Source organism: Psittacula echo (assembly GCF_963264785.1).
Source record: "Psittacula echo genome assembly, contig: SCAFFOLD_79, whole genome shotgun sequence".
Classification (NCBI taxonomy): Eukaryota; Metazoa; Chordata; class Aves; order Psittaciformes; family Psittacidae; genus Psittacula; species Psittacula echo.
In genome coordinates, this window is record NW_027664259.1 from 32304 (window position 1) to 50277 (window position 17974).

General features: G+C 57.5%; 1 protein-coding gene across 1 annotated transcript in view; it reads left to right on the plus strand.

Moving 5' to 3' along the window:
• The window catches only part of LOC308218227 (eukaryotic translation initiation factor 3 subunit C-like), a 46545-nt gene that overhangs the window by 12024 nt on the left and 16547 nt on the right, over window positions 1–17974 (plus strand). The window contains exons 7-16 of the mRNA XM_080639691.1: window positions 342–393; window positions 3032–3164; window positions 3439–3463; window positions 3785–3921; window positions 5265–5412; window positions 6740–6843; window positions 9535–9676; window positions 11798–11923; window positions 12786–12879; window positions 15554–15742. Of these exons, the coding sequence (XP_080495817.1) occupies window positions 342–393; window positions 3032–3164; window positions 3439–3463; window positions 3785–3921; window positions 5265–5412; window positions 6740–6843; window positions 9535–9676; window positions 11798–11923; window positions 12786–12879; window positions 15554–15742 (1150 nt within the window). The remainder of the gene's footprint in view (window positions 1–341; window positions 394–3031; window positions 3165–3438; window positions 3464–3784; window positions 3922–5264; window positions 5413–6739; window positions 6844–9534; window positions 9677–11797; window positions 11924–12785; window positions 12880–15553; window positions 15743–17974) is intronic.

Genomic DNA, 17974 nt, shown 5'->3' on the forward strand with positions numbered 1-17974 from the left:
GGGCTGGGTTATGGGGCTGGGAGCTATGGGGCAGGGCTATGGGGCTGCGTTATGGGGCAGGGCTATGGGGCTGGGTTATGGGGCAGGGCTGTGGGGCTGGGTTATGGGGCAGGGCTATGGGGCTGGGTTATGGGGCAGGGCTATGGGCTGGTTTATGGGGTGGGAGCTATGGGGCTGGGTTATGGGGTGGGAGCTATGGGTCTGGGTTATGGGGCAGGGAGCTATGGGGTGGGAGCTATGGTGCTCTATAGGTCCCAGTATGGGTCTCTATGGGTCTCTATGGGTCCCTATGGGGCTCTATGGGTCCCTATGGGTCCCGCTATGGGGTTTCTCTGTTCCAGAACCCAGAGCTGTCGGATGAGGACGAGGAGAAGAAGAGCCGGGACTCGGAGGGTAGGAACATGGGGGCGCTGTGGGGTCTCTGTGGGTCTCTATGGGTCTCTATGGGTCTCTATGGGGTCTCTATGGGGTCTCTATGGGGTCTCTGTGGGTCTCTATGGGTCTCTATGGGGTCTCTATGGGGTCTCTATGGGGTCTCTATGGGGTCTCTATGGGGTCTCTGTGGGTCTCTATGGGTCTCTATGGGGTCTCTATGGGGTCTCTATGGGGTCTCTGTGGGTCTCTATGGGTCTCTATGGGGTCTCTATGGGGTCTCTATGGGGTCTCTATGGGGTCTCTGTGGGTCTCTATGGGTCTCTATGGGGTCTCTATGGGGTCTCTATGGGGTCTCTATGGGGTCTCTGTGGGTCTCTATGGGTCTCTATGGGGTCTCTATGGGGTCTCTAGGGGTCTCTATGGGGTCTCTATGGGTCTCTATGGGGACTCTATGGGGTCTCTATGGGGTCTCTATGGGTCTCTATGGGTCTCTATGGGGTCTCTGTGGGTCTCTATGGGTCTCTATGGGGACTCTATGGGGTCTCTATGGGGTCTCTATGGGTCTCTATGGGTCTCTATGGGGTCTCTATGGGGTCTCTGTGGGTCTCTATGGGTCTCTATGGGGTCTCTATGGGGTCTCTATGGGGCTCTATGGGTCTCTGTGGGTCTCTATGGGTCTCTATGGGGTCTCTATGGGTCTCTATGGGTCTCTATGGGGACTCTATGGGGTCTCTATGGGGTCTCTATGGGTCTCTATGGGGTCTCTATGGGGTCTCTATGGGTCTCTATGGGGTCTCTATGGGGTCTCTATGGGGTCTCTATGGGTCTCTATGGGGTCTCTATGGGGTCTCTATGGGGACTCTATGGGGTCTCTATGGGGTCTCTATGGGTCTCTATGGGGTCTCTATGGGTCCCTATGGGCTCTCAATGGGGTCTCTATGGGTCTCTATGGGTCTCTATGGGGTCTCTATGGGTCTCTATGGGTCTCTATGGGTCTCTATGGGTCTCTATGGGGTCTCTATGGGTCTCTATGGGTCTCTATGGGGTCTCTATGGGGTCTCTATGGGTCTCTATGGGTCTCTATGGGGTCTCTATGGGTCTCTATGGGGTCTCTATGGGGTCTCTATGGGGTCTCTATGGGTCTCTATGGTCTCTATGGGTCTCTATGGGTCTCTATGGGGTATCTATGGGTCTCTATGGGTTTCTATGGGTCTCTATGGGTCTCTATGGTCTCTATGGGTCTCTATGGGTCTCTATGGGGTCTCTATGGGTCTCTATGGGTCTCTATGGGGTCTCTATGGGTCTCTATGGGGTCTCTATGGGTCTCTATGGGGTCTCTATGGGTCTCTATGGGTCTCTATGGGGTATCTATGGGTCTCTATGGGTTTCTATGGGTCTCTATGGGTCTCTATGGTCTCTATGGGTCTCTATGGGTCTCTATGGTCTCTATGGGTCTCTATGGGGTCTCTATGGGGTCCCTATGGGTCTCTATGGGTCTCTATGGGTCTCTATGGGGTCTCTATGGGTCTCTATGGGGTCTCTATGGGGTCTCTATGGGTCTCTATGGGTCTCTATGGGTCTCTATGGGGTCTCTATGGGGTCTCTATGGGTCTCTAGGGGTCTCTATGGGGTCTCTATGGGTCTCTATGGGTCTCTATGGGTCTCTATGGGGTCTCTATGGGGTCTCTATGGGGTCTCTATGGGTCTCTATGGGGTCTCTATGGGTCTCTATGGGGTCTCTATGGGGTCTCTATGGGGTCCCTATGGGTCTCTATGGGGTCTCTATGGGGTCCCTATGGGTCTCTATGGGGTCTCTATGGGGTCTCTATGGGTCTCTATGGGTATCTATGGGGTCTCTATGGGTCTCTATGGGGTCTCTATGGGGTCTCTATGGGTCTCTATGGGTCTCTATGGGGTCTCTATGGGTCTCTATGGGGTCTCTATGGGTCTCTAGGGGTCTCTATGGGGTCTCTATGGGTCTCTATGGGTCTCTATGGGTCTCTATGGGGTCTCTATGGGGTCTCTATGGGGTCTCTATGGGTCTCTATGGGGTCTCTATGGGGTTTCTATGGGTCTCTATGGGGTCTCTATGGGGTCTCTATGGGGTCTCTATGGGTCTCTATGGGGTCTCTATGGGGTCTCTATGGGTCTCTATGGGGTCTCTATGGGGTCTCTATGGGTCTCTATGGGGTCTCTATGGGTCTCTATGGGGTCTCTATGGGGTCTCTATGGGTCTCTATGGGGTCTCTATGGGTCTCTATGGGGTCTCTATGGGTCTCTAGGGGTCTCTATGGGGTCTCTATGGGTTTCTATGGGGTCTCTATGGGGTCTCTATGGGGTCTCTATGGGTCTCTATGGGTCTCTATGGGGTCTCTATGGGGTCTCTATGGGTCTCTATGGGGTCTCTATGGGTCTCTATGGGGTCTCTATGGGGTCTCTATGGGGTCTCTATGGGTCTCTATGGGTCTCTATGGGGTCTCTATGGGGTCTCTATGGGGTCTCTATGGGTCTCTATGGGTCTCTATGGGGTCTCTATGGGGTCTCTATGGGTCTCTATGGGTCTCTATGGGTCTCTATGGGTCTCTATGGGGTCTCTATGGGGTCTCTGTGGGTCTCTATGGGTCCCTATGGGTCTGACCCCCCTGCCCCATTGCAGCCTCTTCCTCCTCCTCCTCCTCCTCCTCCTCGGGCGATGAGGACGAGGCCGGCGCCTTCCTCAAGAAGCGCGACGAGGGCAGGAGCCGCTTCCTCAAGGCACCAGGGGGCGCCAAAGCGCGGGGCTCTATGGGGCAGGGCTCTATGGGGCACGGTTATGGGGCTGGGTTATGGGGGGCTTCTATGGGGCAGGGCTCTATGGGGCACGGTTATGGGGCTGGGTTATGGGGGGCTTCTGTGGGGCAGGGCTCTATGGGGCACGGTTATGGGGCTGGGTTATGGGGGGCTTCTGTGGGGCAGGGCTCTATGGGGCACGGTTATGGGGGTGGGTTATGGGGGGCTTCTGTGGGGCAGGGCTCTATGGGGCACGGTTATGGGGGTGGGTTATGGGGGGGTTCTGTGGGGCAGGGCTCTATGGGGCACGGTTATGGGGGTGGGTTATGGGGGGGTTCTGTGGGGCAGGGCTCTATGGGGCACGGTTATGGGGCTGGGTTATGGGGGGCTTCTGTGGGGCAGGGCTCTATGGGGCACGGTTATGGGGCTGGGTTATGGGGGGGTTCTGTGGGGCAGGGCTATGGGGGTGATGCTGTGGGGCTGTTTCTATGGGGCGGTTTCTATGGGGCTGTTTCTATGGGGCGGTTTCTATGGGGCGGTTTCTATGGGGCGGTTTCTATGGGGCGGTTTCTATGGGGCAGGGCTGTGGGGGGGGTCCCTCTCTCTGGGGCCGCCCCCTAAGCCCCTCCCCTCCCCCCAGGGCTCGGCGTCGCCGTCCTCGGCCTCGGCCTCGGGGGGGGGTTGGGGCTCCTCGGGCTCGGGCTTCGAGGAGGAGGAGGAGGAGGAGGGGGAGGGGAAGGGCCCGAGCCTGCAGCTGGCGTCCAGGTTCCTCAAGAGGTCAGCCCCATAGCGCCCCATAGCGCCCCATAGAGACCCATAGAGACCCATAGCGCCCCATAGAGACCCATAGAGACCCCATAGAGACCCCATAGAGACCCATAGAGACCCATAGGGACCCATTGAGACCCATAGAGACCCCATAGAGACCCATAGCGCCCCATAGAGACCCATAGCGCCCCATAGCGCCCCATAGCGCCCCATAGAGACCCATAGAGACCCATAGAGACTATAGAGACCCATAGAGACCCATAGAGACCCATAGAGACCCCATAGCGACCCATAGAGACCCATAGAGACCCATAGCGCCCCATAGAGACCCATAGAGACCCATAGAGACCCATAGCGCCCCATAGCGCCCCATAGAGACCCATAGCACCCCATAGCGCCCCATAGAGACCCATAGCGCCCCATAGCACCCCATAGCGCCCCATAGCGCCCCATAGAGACCCATAGCGCTCCATAGAGACCCATAGAGACCCATAGCGCCCCATAGAGACCCATAGAGACCCATTGCTCCCTATGGCCCCATTGATCCCTATGGGCCCCATTGATCTCTATGGCCCCATTGATCCCTATGGGCCCCATTGATCCCTATGGCCCCATTGATCTCTATGGGCCCCATTGCTCCCTATGGCCCCATTGATCTCTATGGGCCCCATTGATCTCTATGGCCCCATTGCTCTCTATGGCCCCATTGATCTCTATGGCCCCATTGCTCCCTATGGCCCCATTGCTCCCCATGGCCCCATTGCTCCCCATGGCCCCATTGATCTCTATGGTCCCATTGCTCCCTATGGCCCCATTGATCTCTATGGGCCCCATTGCTCCCTATGGCCTCATTGATCTCTATGGCCCCATTGATCTCTATGGCCCCATTGATCCCTATGGCCCCATTGCTCCCTATGGCCCCATTGATCCCTATGGCCCCATTGATCCCTATGGCCCCATTGCTCTCTATGGCCCCATTGCTCCCTATGGCCCCATTGATCCCTATGGCCCCATTGATCCCTATGGCCCCATTGATCCCTATGGCCCCATTGCTCTCTATGGCCCCATTGATCCCTATGGCCCCATTGCTCTCTATGGCCCCATTGCTCCCTATGGCCCCATTGATCTCTATGGGCCCCATTGCTCCCTATGGCCCCATTGCTCCCTATGGCCCCATTGCTCCCTATGGCCCCATTGATCTCTATGGGCCCCATTGATCCCTATGGCCCCATTGCTCCCTATGGCCCCATTGCTCCCTATGGCCCCATTGATCTCTATGGGCCCCATTGCTCCCTATGGCCCCATTGATCGCTATGGCCCCATTGATCCCTATGGCCCCATTGCCCCCATAGGGACGAGGAGCGGCGCGGGGGGGGGGAGCGGCGCCGCGGGGAGCGGCCTCGCCGCAAGAGGGCGCCGCGGAGCCGGCGCGAGGAGGAGGAGGAGGACAACGAGGGCGGGGAGTGGGAGAAGGTGAAAGGCGGTGCCCCATTGGTCAAGGTGGGCGCGGCGGCAGCCAATGGGGAGAGAGCGGCGGGGGTGGGAGGGAGCCAATGGGGAGAGAGCGGCGGGGATTGGAGCGGAGAGGGGAGCCAATGGGGAGAGAGCGGCGGGGGTGGGAGGGAGCCAATGGGGAGAGAGCGGCGGGGGTGGGGGGGAGCCAATGGGGAGAGAGCGGCGGGGATTGGAGCGGAGAGGGGAGCCAATGGGGAGAGAGCGGCGGGGGTGGGAGGGAGCCAATGGGGAGAGAGCGGCGGGGATTGGAGCGGAGAGGGGAGCCAATGGGGAGAGAGCGGCGGGGGTGGGAGGGAGCCAATGGGGAGAGAGCGGCGGGGGTGGGAGGGAGCCAATGGGGAGAGAGCGGCGGGGATTGGAGCGGAGAGGGGAGCCAATGGGGAGAGAGCGGCGGGGATTGGAGCGGAGGGGGGAGCCAATGGGGAAGGAGGGGGGGAAATGGGGGGGGCTCTGTTGCTGAGCGTGGAGGGAACCAATGGAGGGGGGGGGGGGGGATTGGGGGGAGCCAATGGGGAGGGAAGGGGGGGATTGGGGGGAGCCAATGGGGAGGGAAGGGGGGGATTGGGGGGAGCCAATGGGGGGGGGATTGGGGGGAGCCAATGGGGGGGGGATTGGGGGGAGCCAATGGGGGGGGGGATTGGGGGGAGCCAATGGGGAGAGAGCGGCGGGGATTGGAGGGGAGGGGGGGATTGGGGGGAGCCAATGGGGAGAGGGGTTGGGGTGTATGGGAGGGGGGAGTTTGGGGTCTATGAGGGGCTTGTGGGGCTGGGGGGGCACTTATGGGTCTGGCTCCATCATTTATGGGTCCTTGGGGGTCACTTATGGGTCTATCGGGGTCACTTATGGGTCTGGCCCCATCACTTATGGGTCTATGGGGGTGACTTATGGGTCCTTGGGGGTGACTTATGGGTCCTTGGGGGTCACTTATGGGTCTATGGGAGTCACTTATGGGTCTGGCCCCATCACTTACGGGTCTATGGGGGTGACTCATGGATCCCTGGAGCTCACTTATTGGTCCTTGGGGGTCACTTATGGGTCTGGCCCCGTCACTTATGGGTCCTTGGGGGTCACTTATGGGTCTGTGGGGCTCACCTATGGGCCTGTGGGGGTTGCTTATGGGTCCATGAGGGTCACTTATGGGTCTTACACATCACTTATGGGTCTATGGGGGTCACGTATGGTTCTGTGGGGGTCACTTGTGGGTCCATGGGGCTCACTTATGGGTCCTTGGGGGTCACTTATGGGCCTGGCCCCATCACTTGTGGGTCTATGGGGCTCACTTATGGGGCCGCCCCCCACGTGTGGGGCGCAGGAGAAGCCCAAGATGTTCGCCAAGGGCACCGAGATCACCCCGGCCGTGGTGCTCAAGAAGCTCAATGAGATCCTGCAGGCGCGGGGCAAGAAGGGCACCGACCGGTGAGAGCCGCCTATGGGGCGCTATGGGTCTCTATGGGTCTCTATGGGGTCTCTATGGGTCTCTATGGGGTCTCTATGGGGTCTCTATGGGGTCTCTATGGGTCTCTATGGGTCTCTATGGGGTCTCTATGGGTCTCTATGGGTCTCTATGGGTCTCTATGGGGTCTCTATGGGTCTCTATGGGGTCTCTATGGGGTCTCTATGGGGTCTCTGTGGGGTCTCTATGGGTCTCTATGGGGTCTCTATGGGTCTCTATGGGTCTCTATGGGTCTCTATGGGGTCTCTATGGGTCTCTGTGGGTCTCTCTCTATGGGTCTCTATGGGGTCTCTATGGGTCTCTGTGGGTCTCTATGGGGTCTCTATGGGGTCTCTATGGGTCTCTATGGGGTCTCTATGGGTCTCTATGGGTCTCTCTCTATGGGTCTCTCTGGGTCTCTATGGGGTCCCTATGGGTCTCTATGGGGTCTCTATGGGTCTCTATGGGTCTCTATGGGGTCTCTATGGGTCTCTATGGGGTCTCTATGGGGTCCCTATGGGTCTCTATGGGGTCTCTATGGGGTCTCTATGGGTCTCTATGGGTCTCTATGGGTCTCTATGGGGTCCCTATGGGTCTCTATGGGGTCTCTATGGGGTCCCTATGGGTCTCTATGGAGTCTCTATGGGGTCTCTATGGGGTCTCTATGGGGTCTCTATGGGGTCCCTATGGGTCTCTATGGGGTCTCTATGGGTCTCTATGGGGTCCCTATGGGTCTCTATGGGGTCTCTATGGGGTCTCTATGGGTCTCTATGGGGTCTCTATGGGGTCTCTATGGGGTCTCTATGGGTCTCTATGGGTCTCTATGGGGTCCCTATGGGTCTCTATGGGGTCTCTATGGGTCTCTCTGGGTCTCTATGGGTCTCTATGGGGTCTCTATGGAGTCTCTATGGACTATCTATGAGTCCCTATGGGTCTCTATGGGTCTCTATGGGGTCTCTATGGGGTCTCTATGGGTCTCTATGGGGTCTCTATGGGGTCTCTATGGGTCTCTATGGGTCTCTATGGGGTCCCTATGGGTCTCTCTGGGGTCTCTATGGGTCTCTATGGGTCTCTATGGGGTCTCTATGGGTCTCTATGGGGTCTCTATGGGTCTCTATGCGGTCTCTATGGGTCTCTATGGGGTCCCTATGGGTCTCTATGGGGTCCCTATGGGTCTCTATGGGGTCTCTATGGGTCTCTATGGGGTCTCTATGGGTGTCTATGGGGTCCCTATGGGTCTCTATGGGGTCTCTATGGGTCTCTATGGGGTCTCTATGGGTCTCTATGCGGTCTCTATGGGTCTCTATGGGGTCCCTATGGGTCTCTATGGGGTCTCTATGGACTATCTATGAGTCCCTATGGGTCTCTATGGGTCTCTATGGGGTCTCTATGGGGTCTCTATGGGTCTCTATGGGGTCTCTATGGGGTCTCTATGGGTCTCTATGGGTCTCTATGGGGTCCCTATGGGTCTCTCTGGGGTCTCTATGGGTCTCTCTGGGTCTCTATGGGTCTCTATGGGTCTCTATGGGGTCTCTATGGGATCTCTATGGGTCTCTATGGGTCTCTATGGGGTCTCTATGGTCTCTATGGGGTCTCTATGGAGTCTCTATGGGGTCCCTATGGGTCTCTATGGGGTCTCTATGGGGTCTCTATGGGGTCTCTATGGGGTCTCTATGGGTCTCTATGGGGTCTCTATGGGGTCCCTATGGGTCTCTCTGGGGTCCCTATGGGTCTCTCTGGGTCTCTATGGGATCTCTATGGGTCTCTATGGGTCTCTATGGGGTCTCTATGGGGTCTCTATGGGTCTCTATGGGGTCTCTATGGGGTCTCTATGGATCTCTATGGGGTCTCTATGGGTCTCTATGGGGTCTCTATGGGGTCTCTATGGGTCTCTATGGGTCTCTATGGGGTCTCTATGGGGTCCCTATCGGTCTCTATGGGGTCTCTATGGGTCTCTCTGGGTCTCCATGGGTCTCCATGGGTCTCTATGGGGTCTCTATGGGTCTCTATGGGTCTCTATGGGGTCTCCATGGGTCTCTATGGGGTCTCTATGGGGTCCCTATGGGTCTCTATGGGGTCTCTATGGGGTCTCTATGGGGTCCCTATGGGTCTCTATGGGGTCTCTATGGGGTCCCTATGGGTCTCTATGGGTCTCTATGGGGTCTCTATGGGGTCCCTATGGGTCTCTATGGGGTCTCTATGGGTCTCTATGGGTCTCTATGGGTCTCTATGGGGTCTCTATGGGTCTCTATGGGGTCCCTATGGGTCTCTATGGGGTCTCTATGGGTCTCTATGGGGTCTCTATGGGTCTCTATGGGGTCCCTATGGGTCTCTATGGGGTCTCTATGGGTCTCTATGGGTCTCTATGGGGTCTCTATGGGTCTCTATGCGGTCTCTATGGGTCTCTATGGGGTCCCTATGGGTCTCTATGGGGTCCCTATGGGTCTTTATGGGGTCTCTATGGGTCTCTATGGGGTCCCTATGGGTCTCTATGGGGTCTCTATGGGTCTCTATGGGGTCTCTATGGGGTCTCTATGGGGTCCCTATGGGTCTCTATGGGGTCTCTATGGGTCTCTATGGGGTCTCTATGGGTCTCTATGGGTCTCTATGGGGTCTCTATGGGTCTCTCTGGGTCTCTACGCGGCGCTGACGCTCCCTATGGGGCTGCCCCATAGCGCGGCCCAGATCGAGCTCCTGCAGCTCCTGGTGGCCGTGGCCAATGAGAACGGGCTCGGGGCCGCCCTCGAGATCAAGATCAAGTTCAGCATCATCGCCTCGCTCTACGACTACAACCCCAACCTGGCCACCTACATGAAGGTGCCCATGGGGCGCTATGGGGTGCCTAGGGGGGGTCTATGGGGTGTCTATGGGGCGCTATGGGGTGTCTATGGGGCGCTATGCGGTGCCTAGGGGGGGTCTATGGGGTGTCTATGGGGCGCTATGGGGTGTCTGTAGGGCTCTATGGGGTGTCTATAGGGTGTCTATGGGGTGTCTACAGGGCTCTATGGGGTGTCTATGGGGTGTCTATGGGGTGTCTACAGGGCTCTATGGGGCGCTATGGGGTGTCTATGGGGCGCTATGGGGTGTCTATGGGGCGCTATGGGGGTGTCTATGGGGTGTCTATGGGGCGCTATGGGATGTCTATGGGGCGCTATGGGGGTGTCTATGGGGTGTCTATGGGGCGCTATGGGGGTGTCTATGGGGTGTCTATGGGGCGCTATGGGCGTGTCTATGGGGTGTCTATGGGGCGCTATGGGGGTGTCTATGGGGTGTCTATGGGGCGCTATGGGGGTGTCTATGGGGTGTCTATGGGGCGCTATGGGGGTGTCTATGGGGTGTCTATGGGGCGCTATGGGATGTCTATGGGGCGCTATGGGGGTGTCTATGGGGTGTCTATGGGGCGCTATGGGGGTGTCTATGGGGTGTCTATGGGGCACTATGGGGTGTCTATGGGGCGCTATGGGGGTGTCTATGGGGTGTCTATGGGTGTCTATGGGTCTCTATGGGGTGTCTATGGGGCTCTATGGGGTGTCTATGGGGCGCTATGGGGGTGTCTATGGGGTGTCTATGGGGTGTCTATGGGTCTCTATGGGGTGTCTATGGGGCGCTATGGGGCTCTATTGGGTGGCGAGGGGGGGCGCAGGCAGGGGTTTGCGGCGCGGCCTGCAGGGGGCGCTAAAGGGGCGCGGGGGGAGGGGTCAGCCGAGGACACGCCCCCTTGCTGCGGTCTGATTGGCTGGAGGGGGGTCAATTGGTGGCTATGGAGCTGTGTGGGGGGCTATGGGTCTCTATGGGTCCCTATGGGGTCTCTATGGGTCTCTATGGGGTCTCTATGCGGTCTCTATGGGTCTCTATGGGGTCTCTATGGGGTCTCTATGGGTCTCTATGGGGTCTCTTTGGGTCTCTATGGGTCTCTATGGGTCTCTATGGGGTCTCTATGGGGTCTCTATGGGTCTCTATGGGGTCTCTATGGGTCTCTATGGGTCTCTATGGGTCTCTATGGGGTCTCTATGGGGTCTCTATGGGTCTCTATGGGTCTCTATGGGGTCTCTATGGGGTCTCTATGGGTCTCTATGGGGTCTCTGTGGGGTCTCTATGGGTCTCTATGGGGTCTCTATGGGGTCTCTATGGGTCTCTATGGTCTCTATGGGGTCTCTATGGGGTCTCTATGGGTCTCTATGGGTCTCTATGGGGTCTCTATGGGTCTCTATGGGGTCTCTATGGGTCTCTATGGGTCCCTATGGGTCTCTATGGGTCTCTATGGGTCTCTATGGGGTCTCTATGGGGTCTCTATGGGTCTCTATGGGGTCTCTATGGGGTCTCTATGGGTCTCTATGGGGTCTCTATGGGTCTCTATGGGTCTCTATGGGGTCTCTAGGGGTCTCTATGGGTCTCTGTGGGTCTCTGTGGGTCTCTATGGGGTCTCTATGGGTCCCTATGGGTCTCTATGGGGTCTCTATGGGTCTCTATGGGTCTCTATGGGGTCTCTATGGGTCTCTATGGGTCTCTATGGGGTCTCTATGGGTCCCTATGGGTCTCTATGGGGTCTCTATGGGTCTCTATGGGTCTCTATGGGGTCTCTATGGGTCTCTATGGGTCTCTATGGGGTCTCTATGGGTCTCTATGGGTCCCTATGGGTCTCTATGGGGTCTCTATGGGTCTCTATGGGTCTCTATGGGTCTCTATGGGGTCTCTATGGGTCTCTATGGGTCTCTATGGGGTCTCTATGGGGTCTCTATGGGTCTCTATGGGTCTCTATGGGGTCTCTATGGGGTCTCTATGGGTCTCTATGGGTCTCTATGGGGTCTCTATGGGGTCTCTATGGGGCTCTATGGGTCTCTATGGGGTCTCTATGGGGTCTCTATGGGTCTCTATGGGGTCTCTATGGGGTCTCTATGGGTCTCTATGGGTCCCTATGGGTCTCTCTGGGTCCCGCAGCCGGAGCTGTGGCAGCGCTGCCTGAGCTGCATCGAGGAGCTCCTGGACGAGCTCTTCCTGCACCCGGAGATCTTCATTGGGGAGAACATCCTGGAGGAGTCCGAGAACCTCAGCAACCCCGAGCAGGTGCCTATGGGGCGCTATGGGGCGCTATGGGGTGTCTATGGGTGTCTATGGGGTGTCTATGGGGCGCTATGGGGTGTCTATGGGGCGCTATGGGGCGCTATGGGGTGTCTATGGGGTGTCTATGGGTGTCTATGGGGCGCTATGGGGTGGCTATGGGGTGTCTATGGGGTGTCTATGGGTGTCTATGGGGCGCTATGGGGTGTCTATGGGGTGTCTATGGGGTGTCTATGGGGCGCTATAGGGTGTCTATGGGGTGTCTATGGGTGTCTATGGGGCGCTATGGGGTGTCTATGGGTGTCTATGGGGCTCTATGGGGCTCTATCGGGTGGCGAGGGGGGGCGCAGGCAGGGGTTTGCGGCGCGGCCTGCAGGGGGCGCTAAAGGGCCGCGGGGGGCGGGGTCAGCCGAGGACACGCCCCCTCCTCTGGGGTAATGGGGGCCAATGGGGCTATGGGGGCGCTATGGGGCTGGAGGGCTCAGTGATGGGGCTGGGGCAGGAAGCAGTGGCCCCAGCCCCACACTTGTGGGTCCCGCCCCACACTTATGGGTCCCGCCCCACACTTACGGCTCCTGCCCCGCACTTATGGGTCCTACCCCACACTTATGGCTCCTGCCCCACACTTATGGCTCCCGCCCCACACTTATGGCTCCCGCCCCACACTTACGTGTCCCGCCCCACGCTTATGGGTCCCGCCCCACACTTATGGGTCCCGCCCCACACTTATGGCTCCTGCCCCACACTTATGGGTCCCGCCCCACACTTATGGGTCCCGCCCCACACTTATGGCTCCCGCCCCACACTTACGGGTCCAGCCCCACACTTATGGGTCCCGCCCCACACTTATGGGTCGCCCCCGTTCCAGCCCTACCGCGTCCGCGGCTGCATCCTGACCCTGGTGGAGCGAATGGACGAGGAGTTCACCAAGATCATGCAGAACACGGACCCCCACTCCCAAGGTACCCCTATAGGGACCCCTATAGATCCCTATGGACCCCTATAGATCCCTATGGACCCATATGGACCCGTATAGATCCCTATAGACTCCTAGGGACCCCTATAGATCCCTATGGCCCCGTATAGACCTCTATAGGCTCCTATGGAGCCCTATAGATGCCTGTAGATAGCTATAGAATCCTATGGATACCTATAGGTTCCTATAGAGCTCTATGGGCCCTTACAGATCCCTATAGATTTCTATGGACTCCTATAAATCCCTATAGATCTTTATGGACTCTTACAGATCTTTATAGATCCCTATAGGCCCCTATAGATTCCTATAGATCTCTGTGGACCCCTATAGATCCCCATGGACCCATATGGACCTGTATAGATCCCTATAGACTCCTATGGACCACTATAGATCCTTATGGACCCTATAGATCCCCATGGACCCATATGGACCCGTATAGATTCCTATAGGCCCCTATGGATCCCTATAGATCCCTATGGATCTCTATAGACTCCTATGAATGTCTGTAGGTACTTAGAGACTCCTATGCACCCGTATAGATTCTTATGGTCCCCTATCGATCCCTATGAACCCCTATAGATCCCTATAGACCCCTATGGATCCCCATAGATTCCTATGGACCCTTATAGGTCCTTATAGATGGCTGTAGGTCGCTATGGACCCATATAGGTTCTTCCAGGCCCATATAGATTCCTATAGGTCCCTATGGATCCCTGTAGGTCGCTGTAGCCCCCTATAGATCCCTGTAGACTCCTCTGGATCCCGGAGGTACTTGGAGATCCCTGGGGATTCCTATAGAGCCCTGTGGGCGCCTATAGGACCCCGTTACCCCCCCTAGGACCCCCCTAGGACCCCTCTAACCCCCATAGGCCCCCTATAACCCCCTCTACCACCCCTATAACCCCCCCTAAGCCCCCTAGGACCCCTCTAAGACCCCTCTAGGACCCCATTACCCCCCTTAGGACCCCCCTAGGACCCCATTCCCACCCCTTAGGACCCCATTACCCCCCTAAGACCCCCCTAAGCCCCCTATAACCCCCCCTAGGCCCCCTCTAACCCCCTTAAGCCCCCCATTACCCCCCTTAGGACCCCCCTAGGCCCCCATTACCCCTCTAAGACCCCCCTAAGCCCCCTGTAACCCCCTCTAGGACCACCCTAGGACCCCATTACCCCCCTAGGACCCCCCTAAGCCCCCTATAACCCCCTCTAGGACCCCCCTAGGACCCCATTACCCCCCTAAGACCCCCCCTAAGCCCCCTATAACCCCCCCTAGGCCCCCATTACCCCCCCTAGGCCCCCATTACCCCCCTTAGGACCCCCCTAGGACCCCATTCCCACCCCTTAGGACCCCCTTAGAACCCCCCCTAGGACCCCATTACCCCCCCTAGGACCCCCCTAAGCCCCCTATAACCCCCCCTAGGCCCCCATTACCCCCCTTAGGACCCCCCTAGGACCCCATTCCCCCCCCTAGGACCCCCCTAAGCCCCCTATAACCCCCTCTAGGACCCCTCTAGGACCCCATTACCCCCCCCAGGACCCCCCTAAGCCCCCTATAACCCCCTCTAGGACCCCTCTAGGACCCCATTACCCCCCTTAGGACCCCCCTAAGCCCCCTATAACCCCCCCTAGGCCCCCATTACCCCCCCTAGGCCCCCATTACCCCCCTTAAGCCCCCTATATCCCCCCTTAGGACCCCCCTAGACCCCCATTACCCCCCCTAGGACCCCATTACCCCCCTTAGGACCCCCCTAGGACCCCATTCCCACCCCTTAGGACCCCCCTAAGCCCCCTATAACCCCCTCTAGGACCCCCCTAGGACCCCATTACCCCCCTAAGACCCCCCTAAGCCCCCTATAACCCCCCCTAGGCCCCCATTACCCCCCCTAGGCCCCCATTACCCCCCTTAGGACCCCCCTAGGACCCCATTCCCACCCCTTAGGACCCCCCTAAGCCCCCTATAACCCCCTCTAGGACCCCCCTAGGACCCCATTCCCCACCCTAGGACCCCCCTAAGCCCCCTATAACCCCCCAAGGCCTCCATTACCCCCTCTAGGACCCCCCTAGGACCCCATTCTCCCCCTAAGACCCCCCTAAGCCCTCTCTAACCCCCTCTAGGACCCCCCTAGGACCCCATTCCCCCCCCTAAAACCCCCCTAAGCCCCCTATAACCCCCCCTAGGCCCCCATTACCCCTCTAAGACCCCCCTAAGCCCCCTCTAACCCCCTCTAGGACCCCCCTAGGCCCCCATTACCCCTCTAAGACCCCCCTAAGCCCCCTATAACCCCCTCTAGGACCCCACTAGGCCCCCATTACCCCCCCTAAGACCCCCCTAAGCCCCCTCTAACCCCCTCTAGGACCCCCCTAGGACCCCATTACCCCTCTAAGACCCCCCTAAGCCCCCTCTAACCCCCTCTAGGACCCCCCTAGGCCCCCATTACCCCTCTAAGACCCCCCTAAGCCCCCTCTAACCCCCTCTAGGACCCCCCTAGGCCCCCATTACCCCTCTAAGACCCCCCTAAGCCCCCTCTAACCCCCTCTAGGACCCCCCTAGGACCCCATTCCCCCCCCTTAGGACCCCTCTAGGACCCCCCCAGGCCCCCATTCCCCCCCCCGGGCCCCACAGCCCCCTGAGCCCCGCCGCCGCCCCATTGCCCCCCCAGAGTACGTGGAGCAGCTGAAGGACGAGGCGCGGGTGTGCGGGATCATCGCGCGGCTGCAGCGGTACCTGCAGGACAAGGGCTCCACGGAGGAGCTGTGCCGCGTCTTCCTGCGCCGCGTCCTGCACACCTACTACAAGTTCGACTACGGGGCCGGCGACCCACACGTGGGGGGCAGGAGCGGGGCGCAGGGTGAGCGGGGGGGGGGGGTAGGGGTGGGGTGGGGGATTGGAGGGGATGGGGGTGGAGGGGATGGAGTGGATGGCAGAGATTGGAGAGGATGGGGATGGAAGGGAATGGAGTGGATGGCAGAGATTGGAGGGGATGGGGATGGAAGGGAATGGAGTGAATGGCAGAGATTGGAGGGGATGGGGATGGAAGGGAATGGAGTGGATGGCAGAGATTGGAGGGGATGGGGATGGAGGGGATGGAAGGGAATGGAGTGAATGGCAGAGATTGGAGGGGATGGGGATGGAAGGGAATGGAGTGGATGGCAGAGATTGGAGGGGATGGGGATGGAAGGGAATGGAGTGGATGGCAGAGATTGGAGGGGATGGGGATGGAAGGGAATGGAGTGGATGGCAGAGATTGGAGGGGATGGGGATGGAAGGGAATGGAGTGGATGGCAGAGATTAGAGGGGATGGGGATGGAAGGGAATGGAGTGGATGGCAGAGATTGGAGGGGATGGGGATGGAAGGGATTGGAGTGAATGGCAGAGATTGGAGGGGATGGGGATGGAAGGGAATGGAGTGGATGGCAGAGATTGGAGGGGATGGGGATGGAGGGGATGGAAGGGATTGGAGGGGATGGCAGAGATTGGAGGGGATGGGGATGGAGGGGATGGAAGGGAATGGAGTGAATGGCAGAGATTGGAGGGGATGGGGATGGAGGGGATGGAAGGGAATGGAGTGAATGGCAGAGATTGGAGGGGATGGGGATGGAGGGGATGGAAGGGATTGGAGTGAATGGCAGAGATTGGAGGGGATGGGGATGGAGGGGATGGAAGGGAATGGAGTGAATGGCAGAGATTGGAGGGGATGGGGATGGAGGGGATGGAAGGGAATGGAGTGAATGGCAGAGATTGGAGGGGATGGGGATGGAGGGGATGGAAGGGAATGGAGTGAATGGCAGAGATTGGAGGGGATGGGGATGGAGGGGATGGAAGGGATTGGAGTGGATGGCAGAGATTGGAGGGGATGGGGATGGAGGGGATGGAAGGGAATGGAGTGAATGGCAGAGATTGGAGGGGATGGGGATGGAGGGGATGGAAGGGAATGGAGTGAATGGCAGAGATTGGAGGGGATGGGGATGGAGGGGATGGAAGGGAATGGAGTGAATGGCAGAGATTGAAGGGGATGGGGATGGAGGGGATTGGGGAGTATTGGGGAATATAGGGGGTGGATGATGATGATGGATGTGGATGATGATGATGATGATGATGTCAACGATGCTGATGGATGTCAATGATGATGATGGATGTCAATGATGCTGATGGATGTCAGTGATGCTGATGGATGTCGATGATGATGATGGATGTCAATGATGATGATGGATGTCAGTGATGATGATGGATGTCAATGATGATGCTGATGGATGTCAATGATGCTGATGGATGTCAATGATGATGCTGATGGATGTCAATGATGATGCTGATGGATGTCAATGATGCTGATGGATGTCAATGATGCTGATGGATGTCAATGATGCTGATGGATGTCAATGATGCTGATGGATGTCAATGATGCTGATGGATGTCAATGATGATGCTGATGGATGTCAATGATGATGCTGATGGATGTCAATGATGATGCTGATGGATGTCAATGATGATGATGGATGTCAATGATGCTGATGGATGTCGATGATGCTGATGGATGTCAATGATGATGCTGATGGATGTCAATGATGATGCTGATGGATGTCAATGATGATGATGGATGTCAATGATGCTGATGGATGTCAATGATGCTGATGGATGTCGATGATGCTGATGGATGTCGATGATGCTGATGGATGTCAATGATGATGCTGATGGATGTCAATGATGATGCTGATGGATGTCAATGATGATGCTGATGGATGTCAATGCTGCTGATGGATGTCAATGATGATGCTGATGGATGTCAATGATGATGCTGATGGATGTCAATGCTGCTGATGGATGTCGATGATGATGCTGATGGATGTCAATGCTGCTGATGGATGTCGATGATGATGCTGATGGATGTCAATGATGCTGATGGATGTCAATGCTGCTGATGGATGTCAATGATGATGCTGATGGATGTCAATGATGATGCTGATGGATGTCGATGATGATGCTGATGGATGTCAATGCTGCTGATGGATGTCAATGATGATGCTGATGGATGTCGATGATGATGCTGATGGATGTCAATGATGATGCTGATGGATGTCAATGA